Here is a 23,673-nt window from a genome sequence, read left to right as displayed (position 1 = left end):
TCTGATGTCCTACCTTCTAACTGGTCAACTCTATTGGTGATGCTTTAATTTGGTTCATTATTTCTTTTATTTCAAGGATTTCTGTCTTATTTTTTAAGAACCTCTATCTTCCTGTTGAGGTGATCTTTGCTTCTTGAATTAATTTATGTAGCTCATTGTTTAAGTGGACTTTCACTGCCTGTATTTGTTCTCTTATGTCTTCTTTGAGATTCCAAAGCATTTTAATCCTGTATATCCTGAAATCTTTGTAATTTTTTTTGCTGTAGCTGCCAATGCTTATAATGTGTTGTCTTGATTTGTTTGAGGTACTTTCTTCCCTTGTCTTTTTATGTTGCTCATGTGAGAATATGTTGAAGGGAGAAGATGGGAGGGTAAATAGTTAATATCTCTTAGAAAATGTAAAGAAGAAATATAGTGATGAGGGTTAGCAGGAGAATAGATAGGTGGTAATTTGGGGTAGATAATTTAATGAGAATACAGGAGAGTACATAAAACAAACACACATATGTTTTTAGAGAAATACAGGATGTTAAAATAGTATAAGTTGAAGGGTGAAGAAAGAAGAAAGAGAAAAAAAAATCAGAGAAGAAAAAAAGGCAAAAAAAAGAAAAAAATGCTTATGCAGTTCCTTTATATTATATTAATTAGGTGACTCAGTTCCCAAAGTCCTATTTCACACAAAGTTCTTGGTTTTACATATGTTGGGGATGTGTGGGCCAGATAATAGAATGGTATAAGAGAAAGAATTAGAGAAAAAAGAAAGAAAACAAATACTCTTAGAGACCCATTTCTTTCTCTTCTCATGCAGTAGGTGGGGTGGTCTTATCCAGTAGGTGTCCCTGCCCTCAGGATGGTGTATGCAACCAGGGTGTGAAGACTGGATTCAGTGTGGAGCATCTGGAAGTAGGGAGTGCCGCCTACCAGTCCCAGCAGGGAAACAGTGCCGCACGGGTCTATTTTTGTGACCACTTGTGTGACTTGAGACCCTGGTTCGTCTTTCTCTCTTGCCTGGAGATTTCCCAAATCCTGATCTCTCTGTTATTCTCCAGACTTTAGTCCTCTCCCCTTTCTTATTTATCAGTTCCCAACTGGCTGACCTCTCACCCCCAGGCTCACACAAGGTGTCCATTGCCCTGTCCGCACTGTACTCCTGCCCAACAGAGAGCTGTTCTTGTGCTGGTGGCCACTGTGCCTAGTTACACCATTGGGGATTGGAAATCAGGTACCTGCTCAAATGGCATCCAAACTGGTAGTCACGCCCACTGTAAAGTGGCGAGAAAGGTTTTCCAAGATGGAGTTGGTCTGCTTCCAGCACCAGGATGTCTAGTTATGTGGGGGTAGCTGGGCATATTTTTTTTAATCCAAGGTTTGAGAGAGTTACATTTCAAGAAATGAACATTTTAATATATCCAGCTATGTTATAGATATACAGTAGTTTAGCCTGTGTTATGTCTTGGATATAAATCTCCTGTGCTAATTTAGGGATATTCAGAGCTGAAGTGATTCCATTGTGATAGCTGTAACTTTACCCATCCATATTAGTTTGAATGGACTGATCCCTTGGAACTGTAGTCAAGTGTGGTGTCACTAGGGGATACATGTCACAGGGTGTGAACACTGGAATAGGGCATCTTTCCTTGTGGCTTCTTCCTGTCTTCCCATTCTGCTTCCTGTCTGCCTTGAGGGTAGCAGGTGCCCTCTACCTTGCCATCTCCTCAAGGTGCTCTGCCTCACCTTGGGCCCAGAGGAATCACGTCAGTCATCAATGCACCGAGCCTTCTGAGACCATGAACCCCAATAATCTTTCCTATTTTATGTAATCCTTGTTGGAGGCCTTTTTCACAGCAATGAAAAGCTTCCTAAAGCGGCCTGCATATAATTTGGGTCACTTTATCTTTTGCAGATTAAGAGGTTCTATGTATCTTTTCTTTAGGAATGGACTATTGGCTATTTCCTAATGAGAAATGAGGACAAGTGGTTACTGTTTAGAGTTTATAGCCCTATTTGTATCCCTTAATACTACAATGACATTCTGCCAAAGATCTCAAGACTTGACTTGCCCTGTGTCCCTGGTTCTGGATTCTTAGTTTAAAAAAGATCTGTATATACAAAAGAAAAAAAATGTCAAAATTCACTAAAACATCAAAACCCAAGTACACCTTTATTTTAAAAAATGTGTACGTGTATTGAGTATATAAATATGTATGTGGGCCTGATGGAAAGAGAATTCTCTTGATTTTTCTGTGACGTGAACATTACACAGGAGGATGGATGTTCTGTTTTTCTATGGACTTTCTGTTCAAGGTTGTTTATGCTAATAAGCAGCTTGTGATAACATCGACTTCAAGGGTGTAAAATGTCTTTGAGTTCAGAGGGAATTGAGAGTCCAGGGAAGGAAGAGAAACACCTAAAACATCAAAGGCTCTGGAGATCCATGGGAAGAGCTGTGCCTGAGGAGTCCCCAGATCCTCCACCTATGTGGAGAGGAGTCATGGGAGTGAGTTATAAGGCCATCAAATGGGAAGTGAGGGACAGGCCATCTAAGGGCTCCCATCACAAAATCGTGCTCACACAACCATGAATGTTGTCAGTACTATAGATAAATTATTTTTTTTCTTAAAGAATCATCCTTGTGACACAATGCTAAAGCCAAGTGTAAACTTGTCCCACTCTAATGAATATGTTCCAGATATTGTGCCTTTGGATGTCTCACTGCCTTATTTCCAGATTGTACTTCTTGGCCAGGTAAAAGTCCCATGTGTGGTGTGACCATATGGATGTCAGAAGAACTGATGCCCTAAAGCTTTATTATTTAAAATACAGAATAACAATGTAGATGATTGTAAGGAAGAGATGATCTGAGGAGGCTGAATTCAGGATCAAAGAGGGTGTGTGCAATTTCGAGAGAAGAGTCTAATGATCTCATATAGATATAGCAGAAAGCCTGGTTTATTAGCTTCTTCTATGAATTTAGGTATTTTATTTGAAATTATTTATTTATTTTAAAGTTTTACATGGACACAATATCTTTATTTTCCATTTTGGGTATTTCACACACACAAACACACACACACATGCACACACACACACACACACACACACACAGAGAGAGAGAGAGAGAGAGAGAGAGAGAGAGAGAGAGAGAGAGAGAGAGAGAGAGATCATATTTCAGTTTAACATCCTCATAAGCATGCCACGCACATTGGCTCAGTTTATGTGTGGCTGCTTGTGTGTGGAGGTGGTGGGCAACATGAGAGGAATGTGTGTGTGAGAGATCACATGGGCAATTTGAAAACTAGATAGCAGACCCTTATATCAACCCTTTAATGAAAGCTAGTGAGAGTCTCATGAGAAATATTTTGATTATTTCAATGGACAAAGACCCAGTGACCTGTCAACCTCCACCAGGGTCTTCTCATAAAAGTTCCACCACCTCTTAACAAGCCACACAGAACACCAAACTTTTAACATCTACAAAAGTGAACTTTACAAAAACAGAGTGTAATGAGGATAGTAAAGAGGTGGGTAGTGAAAGACATGGGAGATTATTGTTAGTGCACAAAGTTCCATTACTATATGAATGAACCCTGGGGATCTGCTGTACAGCATGGAACTTGAAGATAGCAAGACAGTGTTGTGTGCTTCTAATTTGCTGAGAGATCTTCAATGTTCCCCACACAAGTTAAGCATATTACATAATATGTAGGTAAATTACCTGATTTTCAGTAATCATTCCATTGGATCTACCCATGTGAATTCCACATGTACACCACACATGTACACAAATTCAGTTGTCAGTCACCCATCCATAAGCAGGGCTGAGTCTGAATGCTTGTTCCCCTACTGTTCACAGAGGCTAGGCTCCTCACTCTGAGCTGTAGCCACACACTGAAGCTCCCCTATGCCTCAGAGCCAGGAATCCATTCCATGCCTAACTCCCACAGAGCTGTGTTGTGACATATTTAATGTTCGTTCCTCAGTGATGTCTCTCATAGTAGCCTCATGACAGCTTTTCTGCCTTCCATTAACCCAACAAGTCTCATCATCAGAGTTCTGTCCTCTCTTGTATCCACCCTCAACTCCATTTCCTCAGTCAGTCACCAGGGCCCCTGGACCACACACCCAAATGTCCAAGGTCTACTCTCAGGCTTCTCAACACCCAATTCAGGCTCCAAAGTGACTGCAGCCAGAACAATCGTCCTCATTAGCTCTTCCCCCACCACCTTCACCAGCTCTTTCATTGCTCTCTGTAAATTTGTCTCCTGCAAGACGCATTCTCTCTGCATAGACTCACTTTTTTGTCACACTCTGGGCCTGTTTTGGACTCTTTCCCCATCCGTGTTCACAACTTCCCACCAGGTGTAGCAATGAACACCTCAGAGGCTTTACATTTGTAATATGCAACATTATTTTGTATTCTGTCCCCATACCCAGAAGCATCTTCATTCCTGTGTGAGTTTGCACCCCATGTCACTCTTACCTGGTTAACCCTATGTCCTTGTGTCCCTTGGCTCCTCAACCAAGATGTGCCTATACCTAGCCATGTCCATGAACTTTTTCTGGATAGATAATGAGTTTTTTTTTTCTTTTTTGTGTCTCTCTTCTCTCTTTTGCACTCTGTCTCCTCCATATCACAGGAGCTCTACCATCTTGTTTTTCTGTCCACCTTTCCTCATGTCCTTCTTGTTTTAAGCACTTCAGATTCACTCCCATTTAGTGTCACTGCCCAAAACCCACCTGTGTTCACACCACAGGTTTTCACCAAGATGGTAAATCTCACAGCATTAGTTAAGGTCCCTCAGTTTACACATTATTCTTCTATTGTTGGAGGGAGTACTGTAACTGAAAGAGCTTCTGTGGTGTAGTCATTCCATGGGGCTACTGAGTTAATGTTAGCATCCCTGGAATTCCTGATATTTCCAGAGTATTTGGCTCAGACAAGTCAAAATGATTATGCTGATGTCATTGTTGAAGAGAATTTAATTACATTCTGTTTGTTTGATGGATATTGCTGGTTCTCCCTTGTGTCAGTAGTGGAGGTCAATATTGACAGGGCATATTTATTCACAAAATAATGATATAAATTAACATTCAATATGTAAATGTATCCAATGAATTCACTCATATTTGTGCAGATGAATCTGGTGACTTCCAAGGTGAACTATTAGCATCACATTGTTTTTTTTATTATACCTGTATAATATCCTTCATATGTGTTTTCTATCTTTTCATTTCTCTGCTCATACCTTCAATCTGGTGCCATTCATTGAAATGAAGAATGGGAAGCAACTAGATTTGGGGTGAAAATCTTCACAGGGAAGGAAGAAATACAATGAGACATGCAAAGCTCACTGCCAGCCCTTCATATGACAGACCTCAGTATTTCCCAACCCCTCCAAGTGACATCCTGTTGGTCTCCCAGGATCATGGATAAGTAAGAGTCTCTCCAAACACTAGAATATTTTCTGAAGACATGTTATGAAGAAAGTTTAAAATTGTTTTTCATAAGTGACACCTGGGGAGAAAGTTTCCAGCAGTGTCTTCAGGTCCCTCAGCCTGCACAGCCATTGCTGCTGCTGGCACAGGGGTAATTGCAGGTCCCAGGGGAGGTGAGGTCACAGAGCCACAGACCCATATCTCAGGAGCTGGCCACCTCCCTTCAGCACACATGTTGGTCAGAGAGGCCTCTGCAGTGAGGTCACCAGCCTGGCAGAGAGGAAGAGCCTGGAGAGTGACTCAGGGTGAGTGTGAGAGCAGCATCTGTGAGAAGAGACCCATCAAGAGTCTGGGTAAGTGATCACAGCTGAAAAGGGGACATTCAGTTGAACCCTCCAGAAGCCAGAGCCACACAAGTATTAAAACTGTTGATGAAGAATGGCTCTAGGTAGCAAAGATAAATGGGTGTTAGCCTAAATGTCAAACCACCATGGGTCCTAATTTAACTACATGTGATTCTTACTGACAGGGATTGCTGTGGTTTAGTTCAAGTGAAAATTAAATGTTAATTTCAAGGTGTAGAAGAAGGTTGTTTTAAAGTCGCCCAGCTGCTCAGTTTCCCTCACAGGAAGTTACACTAAATCTTCATGATTTCTAGGTCCAGACTCATAGTATCTCCCTGCCTGTGTGTGGAGAGTGAGGAGCTGAGAGGAATCTTGTTAGTCCTGTGCAGAGAGAGAGCTGATGGTGACTGTTCAGGCAGAACATTTTCTCTGACTCTCAGTGTGGTGCAGCCAACAGAGAGAGTAATTGTAGCAATCCTGAAAGCCTCACAATTCATGGATAGTGAGGCCATTTCTCTGTATTATGGAAAGGAACATGTATGGAAATTGTGGACAAGGTTATTACAGAATTCTATTACCATCTGTAAGAGATTTATATTTTTTCAGGTGGAATATTTTCTCATTGTAGTGAATGTACCATTTGGCATAGGAATCTGATAGTGGAGCCGGGTATGAATGTGCAGGGGACATAGGAAAGCTCTTCACCATCTGTTAAGTAACAAATGGACATAAATTTTTTTACCCCATAAATTTTGTTAAATATATGCATTCAAATGAATGCAGATATTCTAGTATTTCAAGTTTTAAATACTAACACATACCAAATTTCATGGATGGCTCCTATTTTAATATCATTCACTAACATTGTTTTTCTGATACATTTTTCCTTAGGTATTAATTAACACATATCTGAGTCTTCTAAAATGTGAATCCTTTTTTTTCAACAGTATACTCTTTAATTATGTATTATTTCTTAGTATCCCAAGACTTAGGAGAAGATCAGGGATTTGGCAAAATTCCTGAGATAGGGCCCTTGACTTGTGTTCCTAACAATTCACCATATGAATCATGGGGTAGCTGTCCTGATGTGGAGTCAGTCCTGCCTCCCTGCATGGGACTAACCATGGCTCAGGTGCCTGCAGGGCTGAGGTTCCCTCAATGCATCTGGAGTCATTAAAGTCAATATCTAAATGTTCCTCCATAAGTGACCTTGCACATAGAATTAATATTTCAGAGCAAATTGGAACATTTTTCAATGAATTGTCTAACATACCCCTAGTTTTGAACACAATACAAATATAGACAAATGGAAGAAAATATGAGGTGGATTGATAGAAGAACCTACTCATGGCATTTAGGGAAGCTTGATGGTTCTTGCTGGGCTCTCTGTAAACACTCAGCCAGGTTCAAGACACCTCTGTACCTGATTGGAGTGTGTATCTGTACATAGACTTAACATCTGTGTGCACAAGTTCTCCTGGTCATCAGCAAATTAATTTCAACACCTGGCTCATGTCATGAAGATAAATCACCATGTGCTGCCTTCACAACAGGGATTTACACATACTTCATGATTTGACTATCCATTGCAACCTCATAAAAACCTGGTAGTGAAATAAGACCTTTTGTAAATTTTCAGAGTGGTAACTCTGAGGAGTGTGCAATATTGGGTTTTGGTTGATGGGACATATGCAGTGCAGTCCTTCTGTTTCCTGCCAGACCCACTGGCTGGCACAGCAGAGAACTGGCAGGGTGGCAGCTAGTGATGTGGTTGTTGGTATCATCTTCTTGTCACAGACTGTGGTTGGAGCTCTGGGCAATTCCTCCCTTCTTCTTCATTACCTGGTCCATTACCTCATAGGGTTCAAGGTAAGACACACAGACTTGATTCTTCAGCACTTGATTGTGGCCAACTTGTTAACTCTCCTGTGTAGAGGAGTTCCCCAGACAGTGGAAGCTTTTGGAGTGAAAGATTTCCTCAGTAATTTTGGATGCCAGCTGCTTTTCTATCTTCACAGAGTGGGTAGGGGTGTGTCTATTGGCAGCACCTGCCTCCTGAGTGTCTTCCAGGCCATGAAGATTAGTCCTGAGAACTCCAGCTGTTCAGAGCTTAAAGTGAAAGCTCCCAAATACATTGGTTTCTCAATATACCTGAGCTGGATTCTGTACCTGCTTGTAAATATTATGATTATTTCACATATGACTGGAAAAAGGAGCAACAATAACATCACAAGCATGAAAGATTATGGATACTGCTATTCTGTTCGTCTTGACACAACCTCACTATCACTGTATGCAGCATTGGTAACATTCCCCGATGCCCTGTGTGTGGGGCTCATGCTCTGGGCCAGCAGCTCCATGGTGCTCATCCTGCACAGGCACAAGCAGAGAATGAAGTATGTTCATAAGACCAGCTCCCCCAGGTCTTCCCCTGAGTCCAGAGCCACCCAAACCATCCTTCTTTTGGTGAGCACTTTTGTGTCTTTTTACACACTTTCCTGCATCTTTCAGGTTTGTATGATTGTTATTTATAATCCCCACTGGCTGCTGGTAAAGATGGGTGCAATAGTTTCTGGGAGTTTCCCATCTCTCAGCCCCTTTCTGCTCATGAGCAGGGACTCCAGTGCATCCAGGTTCGGTCTCTCTGGAATAAGGAATAGAAAAATCCCCAATTTCAGGAGGAACGTGTAAATTGTAGGCTTTTGCACAATTCTTACATGTTTCTCCATTTTTACTTACAAATTGAAAGAAGAGTGATACAGTAATATCTCCAAGAATGACAATCAACACACCTAGACTTATTTATTATATTGTGTCCATTTGTGTGTATGTGTGTACCTGAGTAGGTTCACATGTATATCACTTAGGTTTGGTTTTATTGTCCATCCAAGAATATTTGGGAAAAGAAGATGTAACAAATATAAATCTTAGATATCATATATCAAGTACAACAACTGCTGAATTCTTCAGCATAATATCTGCTTTCTTTATTTTCTACTATTCTAGTTTATTAACTTGTGTAAACAAGTGACATGTATTTTTCATTTATCTACAAGTTATAGTTATGCCTTAGCTGTGTCTTTTGAAGAAAATGTCAAAGTTTCAAATGTTTACCTTTGCAATGAAATGAGACATACATTTCATATAACCTTGGACATGATTGGAAACAAAGGATACTGATGTCCTTTTTATTAAACAGCTTATATTGAATTCATTGATTTTGGTACTGTCATTTTCATAATGCAATATTTTATTTCTTCTTTTCATAAGATAAATAGAATTTAATCTTTATTTACTGTTTATCTGGGTCATTTAAGACATTGGGTACTGATAAATTTTATTTTACTACTTATTATTGAATCAGTGATAAGTCCCTTTGAAATGTTTGTATGTATGGGTTGGCATGCATTTCTAATAAAATCTCACAAACCTTACCTTTGCAAGCAAATACTACATGGTAAAACAAGCCCTAGTCTGTATGACTCCTCTTTCCTGTATGTGTCCCCAAGAGTGACCAGTATGTGAAATCTAAAGATAGAGATCAGTTTCAATGGTTTGCAATTTATATAAATGAAATCATTTAACATCAGCTGTTTTATATTTGACTTTGAAAATGTCATATTCTTCAAATTTGTATTTTCCCATGTTGTTGATGATAGAATCTCAATAAAGGAATAAAGGATTTCAAACAATTCTAGCATTTCTCCCTTGATGCACACATGCTGTGGATGTGATTTATGTTTCCAACCCAAGTCCGTGAGTTGGAATTTTTGCCCCAGTGTTATGTGCTGGGTGGTGAAACCTTTGAAAAGTGGGTGCAATAGAAGATGGTTGGTCATGGGGAGGTCAGTAGGAGGGGATTAATGATGGATTATTGCTGTCTCTTGCTCCCTGTTGTGCTCTGTGGTCTCTTCTGTACGTGATTCTATCTTTGTGAGTCCATCTGCTGTGAGGCCCTCACCAGGACTGAGCAGATGCTGGCACCATGCTCCTGAGTCTCCAGAAATGTAGTTCAATAAATTTCCTTTCTTTATAAGGTGTTTGTTTAGGAATTTGGATAGGCAGCAGAAACTGATCAGTACAACACACTAGAGCATCATGATCAGCACTGACATGTGGAAAGTGTGACATGTTTTCATGATACTTTCACGTGTATCTTTGCATATATATATATATATATATATATATATATATATATATATAACATATATGTACATATAAGTATCTACAAAAAACCCACATTTTCTGACAATAGGTTTATATCTACTCGTCTTTAGCATATATTACTAGAGTTTCCCAAATGTTTCTATGAATGTCAATGCATTCTGTGCACCTACATTTATTTTTATATTTTTGAAGAAGAAAATGCTTTTATTAATCTGAACATGAAAAATACCAAAAATCTTATTAGAATTAAACATGGATAAATAACACTCTTTTGAAATTTACATTTCTCTCATTCAGTTGAGCGGAAAATGTTACATGTGAGGACTCTTCCTGGCGCAATGAACTAATTCATACTGATTTTTTAAAATAGTAAGTCGCAATTGGCATATGCTCTTAATCTGTGCTATGACATAGAATCTCTGCTGATCAGAGGCAGCAGGATATGGTATGATTTGTTAAACATCAAGAACTACATTTCTAAAGAGACTGCTACCTCAGTGCACCATTTTCATCGATGTGGCCAGTGTTGGTTGTGGGTGCCACAAAATTAGCACATTTCTCCTGAAGTAACAGGTACTCATTGATCAAATGTGTTTTCTTCCACATTCTTCATACTTTCCAATAGAAACAAAAACACTGGTCTTTTCTCCCCAGGGAGTCAAATGTGAAATGCAGCTATTGTAAACCTTCTAACTCACAATTAAATATAGGCAATGAATTATTATTAAGAATATCTCTAAAGTCATTTTAGCATGGAAAACACCAAGCTTCTACATAACTCTCCAAAGCAGCTTTCTATTTTTGAATACAACCTGATTAATAAAATATTTGACATGTATTTACCAACTCTTCTCTGTATTCTACACATATTCTCAATAAGGATTAAAGTTCTGTTCCCAAATAATTTCTACATATCAATAATTTTTGAAAAAGTTTGTTTTCACAGAACTGAAGAATTGCTTTGCTTATGTATCCATGATGATGAATTTGAGCCTGTACCTACATACATGACATACATTCATATGTATAAGTGAGCTAGTTAACTCCTAGAATAAAACCACACCCAAGGGGACAAGTATGAAGTGCAGTTTGGTCTTCTAGACACCCTCCGCTTTGTCAGGGAGGCAATTAGATTGTGCTGATGATGCCATGAGGCTGTGGAAGGGTCCTCATCTGTTAACTCCCATCACTGGTCTCCTCAACACAGCTGCACCCCATGTGCTTCCCCTGCAGCACTGGCCTCTACCATGTGTCAGAAATGAGATGTGCTTGTTGGCAGAGCCAAGGCATTTTGCAACTCTCTAGATAACTCCTCCTCTGCACTGGTGTTCAATTCTTTGTGTTCAGTCAAGTAAGCATCCAGAATTTTAAAAATAGCTCCTTTTGCAGTTTGTGTGCCTTGAATATTCTTTGAAGGACACATGGACACCTTCACTCCAGCTTCTCTCCACTTCCTGACTGCTGGGACTCCAGCTTCATGGCCAGCTGTAAAGGGCACCCTCCACATGTGGCCCTGTGGTTCTTTCAGCAATACAACTATTTGGTCCAGTGATATGTGCAGGCACACATTATGTACCAGGCCACTGGATTATGCATTTTTCATTACCTACCCCAGTCTCTGGTGCTCAGATATTGTAGCAGCCCTATGCAAGTGGAAAAATTTTTAATCTGTTTCCTGGAAATATTAATACCCTGCTGGTAACCTCTCCTAATGTGTCTGCAGATACAATAACATGAAAATTAAAACAATAACACGAAAATTAAAACACCTAGAAATAAAAGTCCCACCACCTCTTAATATTGCCACACGAGACACCCAGCTTCTAATTAAAATCCTTGTGAGACACACCACATCAAGTGGTAAAGTCATCCATTTTTACAAGGAAGGGTGAGCCCTTCCAAAACTCCATGAAAGGGCAGAGCGTGGCATAGGCAGCAGTGAACTCCACCCAGGAAAGAAAGAACGGGAAATTTCTTTGCAGGAAAGCAAACTCAACACCAATCATGGCAAAGACTAAATCAGCTTCATAAAAATGGATATGGTAAACACAGCACACTGGCTCAGAAGAACAAAGCAGTATCTGGAATAACACAAGGGGGAGAAAACAAGGTTGAAGGTATAGATTGCAAACACAGACATTATGCTGAGGCAGATCCAGGAGGAACTTTTTTGTGACCATCTGTAAAAAGAGTGTTCTGACCTCTACTGCAAAAATGCTTGTTGCGAGAGAGATTTCCCTTCCTGTTGCTTCTTTCTCCCTGTCCTCAGGTTACCTAGAAAGCCCTGGGCATCTAGAGCTGCAAGAAGGGTGTTCAGATCAAGATGTGGGAAAGAGGAACAGATGAAGTATATTTGAAAAAAAGGGCCCTATGTGACCACAAGTGTTTTTCAAACTCTTCTGTGTGGCTTTCAGTTCAGTTTTTGTCTGTATTAGTGTATTTGACAACTGTTAATCACTGGACTCATTATATTTTTTAGATGTTCTTGTTATTTGCAGTTTGGGGATAGTCAAGGTGGCCCCTAGCCTTGGGAAGTCTAGCTCTGCCAGGGTTGGGAATCTCTTAAAGGAAGAAAGTGACTCCACAGAACATGGGGTTCATATAAAAATTCATCTACCCATGGCTGTGGGTAAAACCCTACCAGATAGGAAATAGGGTGAGCAGTTAAGGAAATCTCAGGTATAATATACTGACATGTTAGAGGTTCTGTATTCTGAATAGCACTTTTACCACATAATCGCATGATTAGTGTCCTTGACATGTGTATTTATGGGAGACTTTTGATGAGTTTGTTCTATTCTAGTGACCATTTTGCTATCTATTTGGTGTCCTGTTTTCTTTTTTAACATTCACAGTAAAATTTATCATTTTTAAATTGGGCAAGGTATGTGAGTAGATGTAGTTTTAGAGAAGTCAGAGTGGCCAGCATATATGTCAATTTTGCTTGTAGAGACTAATGTATAAAATGCACAAAAATATAAGGAGATATTACCCCACAAGTGTTGGGATGGTTAATATGAAAAAGACCAGAGAAAACAAGTGTTGGCAGGAATATGGGGCAAGTCAACCTTGGGAAGATCATGTGGGAGATCAGGTAACCTGCACCCCATTATGGAAAAGTGCAGGAGGATGCCTCTGAAAATGTAGAGTAAAACTCACCTGTGGGGCAGCAATCCCACTCGCTGCTGTACATCTAAAGGAAAGTATTCATAGTCAACAAGATGTCTGCACCTCCAGGTTCACTGCAGCACTGTTCATGACAGGAAAGACAGCAGAAATGTGGTGAGATGTGGTGTCCACCAGTGTGTGCAGGTGTGTAGGTGAGGTGGTGTGTCCATCAACACTCAGGGGAAAGGTACTGAGCCTTCTACCCAGGGAAATCCTGCTACTGTGCTGAGCAATGATCCTGGAGGTCAGCATGAAAGTGGCAAATAATAATACTGTTGGAAGGGCTGGGGTATAGCTCAGTTGGTAGAGTGCTTGTCTCAGATGCACAAGGCCCTGGGTTTAATCCCCAGCACTGCCAAAACAACAACAAAAAAATAAACATCAAAAAAATAATACTGTTTGATCTCACCCATGTGGCTTCTAAAAGAGTAAACTTCACAGAAACAGAGTGGAATGGGTATTGAAAAGAGGTGGTTAGTGAGAGACATGGGGAGCTGGTTGGAAGTGCACAGAGTTCTATTGCCACATGAATGAACTCTGGGATCTGCTGTACAACATGGAAACTGCAGTTAGCAAGACAAGGTTGTGTTCTTGAAATTTGCTGAGAGATCTTCAATGTCCTCCACACAAGTTAGATATATTGCATGATAGGTAGTAAATTAACTGTTTTTCACTAATCATTCCATAGTATCTACCCATGTGAATTCCTCATGTACACCACAAATGTACAAAAATTCAGTTGTCAGTCTCACTCCATAAGCAGGGCTGAGTCTGATCACATGTTTCCCTACTGTTCGTGGAGGCTTGGCTCCTCACTCTGAGCTGTAGCCACATACTGAAGCTCCTCCATCCCCCAGACACAAGAATCCATTCCATACCCAACCTCCACACAGCTCTGTTGTGACATATTTAATGTCCGTTCCTCAGTGATATCTCTCCTAGTGGCCTCAGGACAGCCCTTCTGCCTTCCATTAACCCAACAAGACTCATCGTCAGAGCTCTGTCTTCTCTTTTATCCTCTGTCAACTTCATTTACTCGGTCCGCCCCAGGGCCCCTGGGCCCCACACAACCAAATGTCCAAGGTCAACTCTCAGCCTTCTCAACACCCAATTCAGGCTTGTTTCCCTGTCCACCCTTTCCTCATGTCCTTATTCCTTTAACTACTTCAATATAACTCCCATAGAGTGTCAGTGCCCGAAAACCCATCTGTGTTCACACCACAGGTTTTCACCTGGATGATAAATCTCACAGCATTAGTTAAGGTGCCTCAGTGTATACACTGTCCTTGCAGGGCTGGAGAAAGTACAGTGATGAAAGGGCTCCTGTGCTGTGGTCACCACTTGGGGCTACTGAATTAATATTGGTATTACTAATACCAATATAAGTAATTTATAATTAATTTGAAATAAATGTTACTAATATTAATTAGTAATATTAATATTAGGTTTGATATTACAGAAATATTGGCTCAGACAAGTCAAACTGATCCTGCTGATGTCATTGTTGAAAGAGAATTTTATTTCATTTTGTTTGATGGATATTGTTCTGTTCCTCCCCCCAGTCAGTAGTGGAGGTCAATATTGGCAGGGCATATTTATTCACGAAGTAGAATATAAATTAATATTCAATTACATAAATGTATCCAATGAACTCAATCATCTTTGTGCAGGTGAATCCAGTGACTTTAAGGGTGAACTGCTAGCATCCATTCTTTTTTTTCCTTCTACCTGTGTTAATATCCTTCCTATGTGTTTTCCTTCTTTCCATTTCTCTGCTCATACCTTCAATCTGGTGCTGTTCATTGAAATGAGAAACAGGAAGCAAGTAGATTTGGTGTAGAAATCTTCCCAGGGAAAAAAGAAATACTATGAGACATGCAAAGCTCACTGCCAGCCCTTCATATGACAGACCTCAGTACTTCCCAACCTTTCCAAGTGACACCCTGCTGGTCTCCCAGGATCATGGCTAAGTAAGAGTCTCTCCAAACACTAGAATATCCTCTGAAGACATGTTATGAAGAAAGTTTAAAATTGTTTTTCATAAGTGACACCTGGGGAGAAAGTTTCCAGCAGTGTCCTCAGGTCCCTCAGCCTGCACAGCCATTGCTGCTGCTGGCACAGGGGTAATTGCAGGTCCCAGGGGAGGTGAGGTCACAGAGCCACAGACCCATATCTCAGGAGCTGGCCACCTCCCTTCAGCACACATGTTGGTCAGAGAGGCCTCTGCAGTGAGGTCACCAGCCTGGCAGAGAGGAAGAGCCTGGAGAGTGACTCAGGGTGAGTGTGAGAGCAGCATCTGTGAGAAGAGACCCATCAAGAGTCTGGGTAAGTGATCACAGTTGAAAAGGGGACACTCGATTGAACCCTCCAGAAGCCAGAGCCACACAAGTATTAAAACGGTTGATGAAGAATGGCTCTAGGTAGCAAAGATAAATGTGTGCTAGCCTAAATGTCAAACCATCATGGGTCCTAACTTAACTCAATGTAATTGTTACTGACAGGGTTTGCTGTGGTTTAGTCCAAGTGAAAATTAAATGTGATTTTCAAGGTGTACAAGGAGGTTGTTTTAAAGTCACCCAGCTGCTCAGTTTCCCTCACAGGAAGTCTACACTAAATCTTCATGATTTCTAGGTCCAGACTCATAGTATCTCCCTGCCTGTGTGTGGAAAGTGAGGAGCTCACAGGAATCTTGTTAGTCCTGTGCAGAGAGAGAGCTGATGGTGACTGTTTTGGCAGAACATTTTCTCTGACTCTCAGCATGGTGCAGCCAACAGAGAGAGTAATTGTAGCAATCCTGAAAGCCTAAGTATTTTAGGATAGTGAGGCCATTTCTCTATATTGTGAAAAGGAAATAGTGGATGGGATTACTTCAGGTAATCTAGTACTACCTGTAAGAGCTTTATATATTTTTTTCATGTGGGATATCTTCTCATTGTAGTGAATGCACTGTGGCATAGGAATCTGTTAGTGGAGCAGGGTATGAATGTGCAGGGGACATAGGAAATCTCTTCACCATCTGTTCACTAACTTGTGAACCTAAATTTTTCTATCCAATAAATTTTGTTAAATATATTCATTCAAATCAATGTAGACATTCTAGTATTTTGACTTTTAAATGACTATACATGCCAATTTTTATGGATTGCTCCTATTGTACTATCATTTACTAATCTTACTTTTTTGAAATATTTTATCTTTGGTTATTAAATAACTCATATTTGCATCTTCTGAAGAAGTGAATATTTTGTTTCAACAGTATGCTCTTTAATCACGTGTTACTTCTTGGTATGCCAAGAAAGAGTACATGGCCTGGGAATGTGGCATAATTTTTGTGATGGGGCCACTGAACTCTGTTCCTAACACACAACCATATGAGTCTTGGGGTATCTATCCTGGTGTGAAGTCAATCCTGCCTTCTGCAGGTAACTCTCCATGGGAGAGATGCCTCCAGGGCTAGAGTTCCCTCAGTGCATCTGCAGGTATTAAAATATCTAACTGTTCTTTTATAATTGACCTTGTACATAGAATACATATTTCCAAGTGAATGAAAACATTTTACAATGAAAAGTTTAAGAATAGCACTAGTTTTGAAGACAATAGGAATATAGAAAAATGGAAGTCAGTATGATCTGCATTGATAGAAGAACCTGCTCATTACCATTACGGAAGCTTGATGGTTCATGCTATGCTCTTTGTAAACACTCAGCCAGGTTCAAGACCCCTCTGTGCACCTGATCAGAGTATGAATCTGGACAGAGACTTAACATGTGTGTGCACAAGTTCTCCTGGTCATCTCAGCCCCTGAGTAATGTCATGAAGATTCAGGAATCACCATGTGCTGCCTTCACAACAGGGATTTATACACACTTTCTGCCCCAGCTAGTCATGAACCTCATTAAAACCTGCTGGTGAAAATAAAACCTTAGGTAAGTTTTCAGAGTGGTAACTCTGGAGTGTGGGCAATATTGGATTTTCGTTGACAGGATACGTGCAGTCCAGGCCTCCTGTTCCCATGAAGGACCCTCTGGCTGGGACAGCAGTGAATGGCAGGATGGCAGCCAGTGATGTGGCTGTAGGTATCATCTTCTTGTCACAGACTGTGGTTGGAGCTCTGGGAAATTCCTCTCTTTTACTCCATTACCTGGCCCATTACCTCATGGGGTTCACGGTAAGACAGACAGACTTGATTCTTCAGCACTTGATTTTGGCCAACTTGTTAGCCCTCCTGTGTAGAGGAGTTCCTCAGACAATGGCAGCTTTTGGAGTGAAAGATTTCCTCAGTGATTTTGGATGCAAGCTGCTTTTCTATCTTCATAGGGTGGGCAGAGGTGTGTCTATTGGCAGCACCTGCCTCCTGAGTGTCTTCCAGGCCATGAAGATTAGTCCTGAGAATTCCAGCTGTTCAGAGCTTAAAGTGAAAGCTCCCAAATACATTGGTCTCTCCATATACCTGAGCTGGATTCTGTACCTGCTTGTAAATATTATAATTATTTCACATATGACTGGAAAAAGGAGCAAGTATAATATCACAAGCATGAAAGATCATGGGTACTGCTCTTCTGTTCGTCTTGACACAACCTCACTATCACTGTATGCAGCATTGCTAACCTTCCCTGATGTCGTGTGTGTGGGGCTTATGCTCTGGGCCAGCAGCTCCATGGTGCTCATCCTGCACAGGCACAAGCAGAGAATGAAGTATGTTCATAAGACCAGCTCCCCCAGGTCCTCCTCTGAGTCCAGAGCCACTAAGAATATCCTCCTCTTAGTGAGCACTTTTGTGTCTTTTTACACACTTTCCTGCATCTTTCAGGTTTGTATTATTGTTATTTATAATCCCCACTGGCTTCTGGTAAAGATGGGTGCCATAGTTTCTGGGAGTTTCCCATCTCTCAGCCCCTTTCTGCTTATCAGTAGGGACTCCAGTGCATCCAGGCTCAGTCTCTCTGGAATAAAGAATAGGAAAATACCCAATGTCAGGAGGAACGTGTCAATTGTAGGCTTTGCACAATTCTTACATTTCTTCATTTGTACTCCAAAATAAAAAGAATAGTGGTAGTCATATCTCTAAGAATGAGAATAAACACACATGTGCTTTTTTATTACAGTGTGTGCATGTGTGTGTGTGTGTGTGTATGTGTACCTGAGTATGTGCACATGTATACCACTTAGATTTGCTTTATTATCCACCCAATAATATTTTTGGAAAAGTAGATGTAATAAATATAAATTTCAGACTCAAAATACCAGTGTATGTTTGTTTGTTTGTATATGTACCTGAGTAAGTGCACATGTATACCACTTAGATTTGGCTTTATTGTCCACCCTACAATATTTTGGTAAAAGTAGATGAACAAATATAAATTTAAGACTCCATATACCAATTACAACCACAGCCAAATTCTTCAGCATAAATCTGCTTTCATTATTTTTTTTCTTTATTTACAAGTGACACGTATTTTTCATTTATCTACATATTATGTTTATGTTTCAGCTGTGCCTTTTGAAGGAAATATCAAAGTGAACACTATCAAGTGTTTGTCTTTTGCAATGAAATGAGACATGTTTCACGTAATCTTTGACATGATGGGAAGCAAAGTCTACTGATGTCCTCTTTATTAAACAGCTTATATTGAATTTATTGATTTTGTGCTGTGATTTTCACAATGCAGTATTTTTTCTTTTCATAACCTAATTAGGTTTTAACCTTTATTTAATGTCTACCTTGTTTGTTTACAACACTGGGTACTAATAAATTTTAGTTCACTACTTAATATTGAATTAGTGATATGTATCTTTGAAACATTTGTATGTATGTGTTGGCATGTGTTTCTAATCAAATTTCACAAATTGCAAACTCCTTTCAAGCAGCTGCTACATGGTAAAACAATATCTTAGTTGGTATGAGTCCTCTTTCCTGTATGTGTTCCCAATAGTGACCAGTATGTGACTTCTAACAGTAGAGATCACTTTCAACATTTTGCACTTCATATAAATAAAATCATTCAACATCAGCTGCTTTATATTTGACTTTGATAATTTCATATGCTTCTGAAATTTGCAGGTAAACAGATGACGTTGGAGAAGATAATACTAAGAGCAGTTAGCTAATCCCAAATAAACAAATGCTGAATGTTTTCTCTGATATAAGGAGGCTGACTCACAGTGGGGTAGGGAGGGGGACCATAGGAGGAATAGATGAACTCTAGATAGGGAAGAGGGGTGGGAGGGAAAGGGAGAGGGCAAGGGATTAGCAAGGATGGTGGCATGTGATGGACATCATTATCCAAAGTACATGTGTGAAGACTCGAATTGGGTGTCAACATACTTTATATATAAACAGAGATATAAAATATTGTTTTATATATGTATAGTAAGAATCATAATGCAAACCCCCCCACAAGGTACATGTATAAAGGCATGGATTGGTGTGAACATACTTTATATACATAGATATAAAAATTATGTTCTATATGTGTAATAAAAATTGTAATGCATTCCACTGTCATGTATTTAAAAAGACAAAATAAATTTAAAAAAAAGAAAAAAGAAGAAACTTCCATATGCCTCAAATTTGTACTTTCCCATGTTGTTGATGATAGAATCAAACTGCAGGAATTTCAAACAATTCTAGCATTTCTCCTTTGATGCACACATGCTCTAGTATGTTTTTGATTTATGTTTCCAACCTAAATACCACATGGTGGAAATTTTTACCCCAGTGTGATTTGTTGTGTGGTGAAACCTTTGAGAATTGGATGCAATACAAGGTGGTTGGTCATGGGGAGGTCACCTTGGAGGGGATTAATGAAGGATTATATTAGTTCCCTACAGCAAGTGCAGCTGTCTCCACTGTCTCTTGCTCCTGTTCTGTTCTGTGGTCTCTTCTGTACGTGATTCTACCTTAGTGATTCCATGTGCTGTGAGTCCCTCACCAGGACTGAGCAGATGCTGGCACCAGGCTCCTGAGTCTGCAGAAATGTAGTTCAATAAATTTCCTTTCTTTATAAGGTGTTTGTGTAGGCCTTTGAATAGGCAGCAGAAACTGATCAGTACAACACACTGGAGCATCATGATCAGCACTGACATGTGGGACGTGTGACATGTTTTCATGATACTTTTATGTGTTTCTTCACACACATGTATATGTGAACACATGTTTACGTATACATATCTACAAATTGCATACATTTTCCTGAACATAGGTTTATATAGGCTTGCCTTTAGCATGTGCGATCAGAATTTACCAAATATTTCTATGAATTTCCACCCATTAGGTACTCCTAATTTTATTTTTATATTTTTGAAGAAGAAAATGTTTTTGTTAAGCTGAACATGAAGAAAAGTAAAATCTTATTAGAATTAAACCTGGATAAATAATGCTGTTATGAAAGTTACATGTCTCACATTCGTTTGAGAGGAAAATGTTACATGTGAGGACTCTTCTTGGTGTAATGAACTAATTTCTACAGAATTTTCAAAATAGTAAATAGCAATTGGCATGTGTTATTAAACTGTGCTATGACAGAGTTAGAATCTCTGCTGATCAGAGGCAGCAAGATAAAGTGTGAATTGTTAAACATCAAGAACTACATCTCTAATGAGACTGCTTCCTCAGTGCACCTTTTTCATTGATGTGGCCAGTGTTGGCTGTGGGTGCCACATAATAAGCACATTTCTCCTGAAGTAACAGGTACTCTTTGATCAAGTGAGTTTTCTTTCTAATTCTTCACACTTTCCAAGAAGAAACAAATATACTGGTCTTCTCTCCCAGAGAGGCAAATGTGAAATGCAGCTGTTGTAAACCTAACTCACAATTAAATGTAGGTAATGAATTATTATTAGAAACATCTCTAAAGTCATTCTGGGATTTAAAGCAATAGGCTTCTACATAACTCTCAAAAGTAACTTTCCATTTTCATATACAACCTAATAAATAAAGTATTTGATGTGTTTTAGCAATTCTTCTCTCTATACTTCACTTATCCCTCAATAAGTGATAGAGCTCTGTTGTCAAAGATTTTCTACATATCAAGCATCTTTAAAGAGAAGTTTTGTTTTTACACAACAAAACTTTGTGTGTAAAGCTTTGAAGATTTGCTTTGCTTATGTATCCATGAAGATTAATTTGAATATGTACATACATACATACATGCACACATACATATGTATGAGTGAGCTATTTACTCCTAGAATAAAACCACACCTGAGAGGACAAGTATGAGGTGCAGTTTGGTCTTCTTAGAACCATCCTCTGTGTCTAGGAGACAGGTAGATTGTGCTGCAGATGCCATGAGGTTGTGGAAGGTCCTCATCTGTTAACTCCCATCACTGGTCTCCCTAACACAGTTGCACCTACAGCTGCTTCCCCTGCAGCACAGGCCTCTACCATCTGTCAGAAATGAGATGTGATTGTTGAACCTGACATGGCTTTTTGCAATGCTCCTCCTCTGCACTTGGTGTTCAATCTGTCTGTTCAGTCAAGTGGCCATCTAGAATTAAAAAATACCTTCTTTGGCAGCTTGTGTGCCTTGCATACTACTTGAAGGACACATGGACATCTTCATTCCAGCTTCTCTCCTCTTCCTGACTGCTGGGACTCCATCTTCATGCCCAGCTCTAAAGGGCACCCTCCACATGTTGCCCTGTGGTTCTTTTAGCATTACAACATTTTGGTCCAGTGATATGTGCAGGCACACATTATCTACCAGCTAATTGGGCCATGTTTTATTGGTTACTTTCCCCACATTCAGATGGTGTAGAGATTGTCACAGCCTCATCCAAATTGGAAAATTTTCAGCCTACTTTCTGAAAACATTTACATCCTGCTGGTAACCTCTCCTAATGTGTCTCAGACATCTTTAACTTATTCATTGTTTAAGAAAATAAAATACCTGGAAGGCACTGGGAATCCCTGCTGTGTGAAGGATGGAGAATGGTGCTGGCTGAGCCACAGAACCACCTTGGGCTTCATGAGCTCTGTAACAAGTCCTTTGCTTCTCATTTTCTGCTTTGTATAATCCTATGTGTGGTTGGTGAAGATATCTCTGCTATTTTCTGTGGTTTTTTGGATGACCACATCATGACTTTACATTACCTAGATTTTTTTGTATCCAGGCTCTGGAGTGCAACCCTCCCAAATCTTATCACAAGTGTGTTGATTGTAGGTTTATGCACAATTGTCAACTATTTAATTTCTAACTTCACACAGCTTTCCAGGGAAGCAAGGGTATTTCAGCTGGTTGCATGTAGAATTGGCCTGGGAATGGTGCAGGTAAATAGGGTGGGTTAACCTCATTCTTGTACACAGAACCCTTTAATGTCACTTTGGTGTTGGCTTTCTTATTTATTTCCTTGTTTGTTTTTGCTGTGCTGGAGATTGAGCATAAGGCATTTTGCATGTGAAGCAAGTTTGTTACCACTTAGTTACATCCCAGCGTCCTTTATAAAACACTGTGTTTGCAGCATGGTCTCACTAAGTTGCTCCTGCTTGCTGCAAACTTGCAATCTTCCTGCCCCAGCTCCTGAGTAGCTCAGATTACAGGTCTTCCTTGTCTGAATGCCTAGTCCTATCAATCTTTAATAAATGTTGCTTGAAGCCAATAAAACCAACTTGGTCCTAGCATTTGTTGAATCACTGTTTTACTAAAGTATTCACTCATGGAAACAGTTTCTAGCATGAACACAGTGAAGAAATGGGTCTTGACATTGTTCCACATTGATTGTGTTTCCTGTGTGTGCTTATGTCTCAAGGGTAGGTTCATGTGCTGTTTTTGCTACGTCCTGTTCTTTCATGGATGTTGAAGCTAATTGGGAGCCTTTAGTGATAGAGATTGTGTCAAATTTGGGGGCAGAATGCAGTTTTGGTAACTGTAGAAAGAAACAAGTCTGAAACCAAAGAACAGCAAGAATTTTGGAGATCCATAGAAGATGATATGCCCTAGTGTCCAGATCCTCAAGCTACAACAACAGATGTCTACAGGAGATATAAAGCCATTCCAAGTAAATGACTCTCATGAGAACAGGGCCATGCAGCCTCCACCATGAATGCTGGTTGCCCACATTCTGGGTTACACATGTATCTATGTGCACCTTGCCCATGAGCCCATGTTAGAGGGCACTGTAGACTTGTCCCACTACAACAAATGTGCCACAGTCACAAGGCCTTGGAGAACACACTGCCTCATCCTCAGGTTGTGCTTGTGGACCTGTGATCACTCCTGGGTGCTGTGTGTCCAAGGACAAGCCTCAAGGAGAGAAGGGGTTTGGGTGCCAGTTCCATGAAGCTGTAGGTTTTAAAGATACAAAAGAATTTAGCCCATCCCAGGTGGAGAGATGACCCCAGGAGAGTGAATTCAGGAGAGCCCGAAGGTCGGATGTGGAACTGGGAATCTTCCAGATGGAAGAGTCGCTGCTCTTCACACAGGGATAGGAGACAACATGCATAAGCCTGTTTCCCACTTCTATGACAAATCCCCAGAAGCTCAGTTCCCTGAAGAGAGAAGAGTTTGTCTCATGGTTTTGGTAGATCACGAGTAGGGCACCAACAGCAGCTCAGTTC

The 23,673-nt window shown here is 40.1% G+C and overlaps 2 protein-coding genes across 2 annotated transcripts; both read left to right on the top strand.

Moving 5' to 3' along the window:
* Positions 1-7,469: 7,469 nt before the first annotated feature.
* Positions 7,470-8,471, top strand: LOC144371114 (vomeronasal type-1 receptor 4-like). Its single transcript, XM_078033323.1, has one exon. The coding sequence runs from the start codon at positions 7,470-7,472 to the stop codon at positions 8,469-8,471; it is 1,002 nt and encodes a 333-aa protein (XP_077889449.1).
* Positions 8,472-17,166: 8,695 nt separating this feature from the next.
* Positions 17,167-18,156, top strand: LOC144371113 (vomeronasal type-1 receptor 4-like). Its single transcript, XM_078033322.1, has one exon. The coding sequence runs from the start codon at positions 17,167-17,169 to the stop codon at positions 18,154-18,156; it is 990 nt and encodes a 329-aa protein (XP_077889448.1).
* Positions 18,157-23,673: the final 5,517 nt, after the last annotated feature.

The sequence above is a fragment of the Ictidomys tridecemlineatus genome, chromosome 15 (assembly GCF_052094955.1).
Source record: "Ictidomys tridecemlineatus isolate mIctTri1 chromosome 15, mIctTri1.hap1, whole genome shotgun sequence".
Classification (NCBI taxonomy): Eukaryota; Metazoa; Chordata; class Mammalia; order Rodentia; family Sciuridae; genus Ictidomys; species Ictidomys tridecemlineatus.
Note: the sequence above shows the minus strand (reverse complement) of the source record. Positions and strands in the feature narration are given on the sequence as shown.